Here is a 5,877-nt window from a genome sequence, read left to right as displayed (position 1 = left end):
CCCGCCGCGCACCTCCCCGCCGCGCCCCTGCCCACGCCCCGCCAGAGGAAGCACGTGCCCGCGCCCGGCAACCCGCTCAAGAGCTTCAACTGGAGCAAGCTGCCCGACGCCAAGCTGCACGGCACCATCTGGCAGGAGCTGGACGACTCGCGCCTCTACACCGCCATTGACCTGCACTCCATCGACAAGATGTTCTGCGCTTACCAGAAGAATGGCGTGCAGGTGGCTATTTTTTACTATCTTATAACAAAACCTTCATTCTTTCTATACGTTTAATAAATTTTGTGTGTCAGTATTTACATATAGAAATATAAAAAAAAACATATTTCGTGTACGGGATGTACTTTCTTCACCAATATCAAAAAACCAATTTGTCTCTGTCTGTCCGCAAGCCGCGTTTGTTCCAGGTAATTTCCGGAACGGTTAGACTAATTTTGACGCGACGCAGCTGACGTGTGCGGGACTATTGTAGCCCTTTTTTTTTCGTTCTGTTATCCCTAACTTTAAAAGTGGTACAAAATTGCTATTATTTAGGTGTCTATCCCTCTTGATTGGAAGCTAGTATTAATGTATTTATTTTAGTTTTTATCGTTATAATTTCAGAACGAGGGATCAGTGGAGGATTTGAGACAACTAGGAGCTAAGCCTCGCACCAAGATACTGACGGTGATCGATGGTCGACGCGCGCAGAACTGCACCATACTTCTCTCCAAGCTTAAGATGTCTGACGAAGAGATTTGTCGGTAAGTGAACCACTTATTTGTTAGTGTACTCGCGTCCAAATTATAGGCTTTAGTAACTTAAGACTTTGTGATTCAACTCATGTGTATGTTCTCATCTTATGTCTTCTTTGTAACTCGTAGAGCTATCTTGAAGATGGACAAGGATGAGCAGCTTCCGATCGACATGGTGGAGCAGCTGCTGAAGTTCACGCCCAGCGCGGAGGAGGCGGCGCTGCTGGAGGAGCACCAGGACGAGCTGGACAGCATGGCGCGCGCCGACAGATTCTTATACGAGATATCCAAGTGAGTAATTCCAAGCTTTTTAGTACTACTTTGTTAATATTAAACCAGGTAATTGTTGGAAGCAATGCAAAATGCGCACAATATTTTTTGCGCCTGCCATAAAAAAATAGACAAAACGCAAAAGTCAGACTTTTATTTTTTCTTGCAGGCTCTCTATTTATTTTACTATCCATAACGGTGACAGGCGAGCCGCGTGCCACCTAAAGGCTAATAATCGGAATAGCAAAGCTAATACTAACTTTTAAAGGGAAACTAATTATTGAAACAATATTCCTTAATACGAGTGTGGAGAGTAGGAAATATGGTTTGGTGATTTTTTTGTTTTAAAATTCTTGTTTGTGTGTTTTGCAGGATCCCCCACTACTCCCAGCGTGTCCGCACGCTGTTGTTCAAGAAGAAGTTCTCAGGCGCGGCGGCGGAGGCGACCAGTCGCGCGTCAGTCGTGCTGCGCGCCGCACGCGACATGACGCGCTCGCGTCGTCTGCGCGCGCTGCTGGAGATCGTGCTCGCGCTCGGCAATTACATGAACAGGTGAGTTTGTATTGATAATATTACTTAACAAAAACACATGTCAAAGTTTTTTTTTGTTTTATAATTCGCAAACAAACAATTGAGCGCTGCCCAATATACATTTGCAATGACAGATGCGTTACCGACCTTCAATCAAAGAAGGGGACGCACATAAAGATAGTTCCGCTACCTAAGCGTCCCCTCCTCTATCAAATCCGCTTCCCTTTTTCCTTTCCTTTTCAAGAGATCCAAATCTGATTAAGAATTTATCACTGGTTCTTTGAATTTTGTATCAATTATGAAGCGTTAAATTATTGTACGTATTGGTTACCGGTATATTGTGTACAGGGGTGCGCGCGGCAACGCGTCTGGCTTCCGTCTCTCGTCTCTCAACAAGCTGGCTGACACCAAGTCCAGCGTCAGCCGCAGCACCACGCTGCTGCACTTCCTCGTGGAACTACTAGAGACGCAGGTCTGTATATCTCTTAGTGTACTCAGAATTATTCGCATTTATATTCTATAGAACTTATTAGGTAGAAGACAAATTGACAGACAGATATTGAATAAAGTTGACATCTTGTTATTATTTTTGTAAACAGAAGAAATGACTTGAATCACGAATTCAATGTTGTACTTACGGAGATACGCGATAGAACCATTCAATATTAGTTTCCACGATTTAAGTCGCTTTGTTCTCGAAGGACCTAAAAATGTTATCTACTAGATGTCGCCCGCGACTCCGTTCGCGCGGAATTAAAAAAACATAATGATTAGCCTATGCTTTCATTCAGACTTTATTCTATATGTATACAAAATTTCATTAAAATCCATTCAGCTGTTCTGAAAATACTTACAAACAAACATCCATCGATCTAAACATTCGTATTTATAATATTACGAGTAGTAAGATTTAAGTTACTGTTTAATGAAGACGTTGCGTTGTGATGTACAGTTCCGTGACGTGTTGCTGCTGGAGGAGGACGTGCCGCATGTGCGCGCGGCCGCCAAGGTGTGCGTGGAGCAGCTCGAGCGGGACGTGGGCGCGCTGCGCACTGGACTGCGCGAGGTGGCCCGCGAGCTGGAGTACCACGCGGCACGCGCGCCCACCGCGCCCACCGCGCCCACAGACCCCAACGACGCCTTCGTACCCGTCATGAGAGACTTCCACGCCCACGCCGTCTGCGCCTTCACACAACTAGAAGACCTCTTCCAGGTAAATCCAGAATCACTTAATATATTTTTATTTTATAATATTCTTCAAGCAAATTCAAAGAAAACATTATCATGCAATCTATTCTTGTTGGCATTCTCCCTTATTCCGAGAAGAGGGGTGTGTAACATGTAACATGTTACATGTGATATGTAACATACGTATGAATGTGCTGTAGGACATGAAGAGCCGGCTGGAGGCGTGCGCGCACGCATTCGGCGAGGAGGCGAGCGCGTCTCCGGAGCAGCTGTTCGGTGCGCTGGATGCATTCCTCGCGCAGCTGGCGGAGGCGCGCGCTGAGTGTGATGCTGCACGACGTCGCCGTGATGATGAGGAGCGCAGGACGCGGCACGAGCAGGAGGTCGGGACATACATACACACATACACATACACGATAACAAATTACTGACATATTGTGACGACTTTTAGGGTTCCGTACCTCATAGGAAAAAAACGGAACCCTTATAGGATCACTTTATTGTCCGTCAGTCTGTCTGTCGAGGCCCTTTTTCTCAAAAACGCGTAAAGGTATAAAGCTAGAATTTATATCAAATGTTCAGGTCTGCGGTCGCTAGCTGCTGTGAAAAAATAAAACTTCTAAACCAACCCAATCAAAAGATACAACCGTTTATGTCGCAAATTTTTCTTTATATCTGTAATCCAAGTCTTAACTAGCATATTTTAAAAAATCTAGATTATAAACACATTCTTTATTGAAACTAATTAATGTAATAGAATGTTACTAACGTTACTATGATCAGTGCCATGGCCAAGAATGTTACAGAACCACTCCTTTTTACCATGATTTGGGGGGGGGCGGAGTTGTTCGTGAACACACTATATAGCGCCCCTTTCTCTCCATCGCCCTGGGCGGACCGCCTATCCCGCCCTATCCTAACGCCGGTACTACCCATGATGATGTTTTCTCTTAATAATTTAATAATTTCCTTGTTAACAGTTGAAGAAGCGAACGATGGAACGCAAGCAGGCGTCCAGTTTGTTAAGTTCAGTTGGCAAGTCCCTCGGCAAAGGGAACTCTGACTGTAACGGACATAATGGTGACTCACGAGACGGTACACTCACCAACGGACAGAAGGGAGAGTTTGATGATCTCATCTCCGCATTAAGAACTGGTGATGTCTTCGGTGATGATGTAGCCAAGTTCAAGAGGTCCAGAAAGACATCGAAAGCACACAAGGGAAGAGATTCCCCTCCCCGAGGTGTTTGCAGAGAAGATTCTAGAGAGAGACAGAAAAATTGATCCGATACGGAATTGAATCGGGAATTTCTTGTATACCGAGTGAATCGGGAACGTTATTAGTCAAAAAGTGATATTTTCCAGTTTATAGACGTGTCATTTGTGATGTTTAGGGTCTGATGGTTGTTGACAGACAGAGGTAGATGACGCTATCCTCAAATACCAAGTTTAGCCAGAAATTTGAGATAAATTTGGTTTCAAGGCCATTTGGATTCCATCGTCATAACTCCTGTTAAGTAAATCTATTCGTATATAAAAAAATCTTATATGACATTAGTCAGTGTTATCTGATTTTGAACTCTATTTGTTAAGCGTTAGAATATAATTTGACTGAAAGGTTGGATTTGATGTGATCTTCCCGGATTTCTCAAGATGGAGATAAATTCCAAGGATGATTATTTAATATTAAAAGGTAATAAAAATAGATAAATATTGAAATATGTTATATAAAATTGAATTTCGTAATTTGGGTGTTTCTTTTTTTTGTACTACATATATTTAAAAAAAAATATGGAAATTGATCAATACATGTTGTGTTATAAACAACGAATAGTTTGCAGTTTACATTTTGTATTAATATTTCGCCTAATTTTAACATATATAATTGACTGAATAGAAGACTGGGGTTTAATAAAATTTGCACTTTAAATCTTTGCCCATAAGATTCATAATGCCGCGGGAAATGCTCAGATATTTGATAAATTAGAAAATACGTATCGATTTAAATATCATGTTATATAATTTAATGGCCATAAAACAATATTAACAAATTTTAATGATTACCTTTTCGTAGAATATTCGAGAAATAAATTCTGATCAATTTAGTTAGACTTTAAAAAGCTCTTTATAAAGATATTTGCAAAAGGACTAATTAGAGTAAACATGAACCAATTTACAGAAGAAAATTTAGTATTTTAATATATAAATAACAACGCCATCTATCGAGGGAAATATGACCTTGATTTTTTATTTGTACGTTTTACACTGATTTTTGTACTTTGTAACGCACCGATGTAAGTAGTTTAGGCTCTGTGTGGAACATATCTGAGTTGAAATTATTATAAAAAAAAATTAACGTAATATTTCGTGGTCCCAGTATTAAGTATTCGATAGGAAATAATTAAAAAAAGATCGAAAGTTCCCATCTTATAAAATCTAAATAAAACTATAGTTCAATCGAGTAATTATTTTTTTTAATCGATTCTTTTCCGTTCAAAGTCTTCCAATATTGGAACAAATATTGGCTCCAATATCCAAGCTTTTTGCGTAAAAGTATTAAGACGAAAGTGTGACGTCATCGTGAATCTGAACGATTCAAAACCCAATTGAAAAACGTAAGTGTAATTTTTGGATATATTTACATGACCAGTTTTTTATAAAAATGATTTGTATCAAATTAATTTGAACCTTATCACCTTGTGTTTAATATTGATTTTCCTTTAACTAATTGTATATATAAATTTAATTCGATGTGTTACCGAAATGCTGTAACAAATATAATAATTTATTAATTTGACGTAATTATGGAACGTTTAAAAATGTAAAAAATTCTATTGTTTTGTTCAGTATTGCCTAAGCCTATAGTATATTATAAAAATAATGTAATTAATAGAACCTATTTAAAATAAAATCCTTTAAATCAAACTATCTTTTAATTTAATACTAGCTTTCGCCCGCAACTACGTTTCGCATGTCATCATAATCTCACTATACATCCCCACCGAGGAGCTCGGAGCCTACCCTAAGTTAAAGGTGATTAGGCCATAGTCAACCACGCTGGCCAAGTGCGAGGTTGACTTCACACATATCTTTGAATTTCTTCTCAGATATGTGCAGCATCGCGATGTTTTCCTTCACCGTAAGAACGTCGGATA

General features: G+C 40.1%; 1 protein-coding gene across 1 annotated transcript in view; it reads left to right on the top strand.

The window, feature by feature from the left end:
- The window catches only part of DAAM (disheveled-associated activator of morphogenesis-like protein), a 55,367-nt gene extending 50,001 nt beyond the window's left edge, over positions 1-5,366 (top strand). Inside the window, exons 15-22 of the mRNA XM_013306434.1 lie at positions 3-222; positions 604-743; positions 864-1,025; positions 1,377-1,556; positions 1,884-2,007; positions 2,488-2,748; positions 2,924-3,106; positions 3,704-5,366. Of these exons, the coding sequence (XP_013161888.1) occupies positions 3-222; positions 604-743; positions 864-1,025; positions 1,377-1,556; positions 1,884-2,007; positions 2,488-2,748; positions 2,924-3,106; positions 3,704-4,006 (1,573 nt within the window). The 3' untranslated portion in view covers positions 4,007-5,366. The remainder of the gene's footprint in view (positions 1-2; positions 223-603; positions 744-863; positions 1,026-1,376; positions 1,557-1,883; positions 2,008-2,487; positions 2,749-2,923; positions 3,107-3,703) is intronic.
- The last annotated feature ends 511 nt before the right edge of the window (positions 5,367-5,877 follow it).

The sequence above is a fragment of the Papilio xuthus genome, unplaced genomic scaffold (genome assembly GCF_000836235.2).
Source record: "Papilio xuthus unplaced genomic scaffold, Pxut_1.1 DF828177.1, whole genome shotgun sequence".
NCBI classification, from domain to species: Eukaryota; Metazoa; Arthropoda; class Insecta; order Lepidoptera; family Papilionidae; genus Papilio; species Papilio xuthus.
This window is presented reverse-complemented; position numbering and strand designations above follow the sequence as displayed.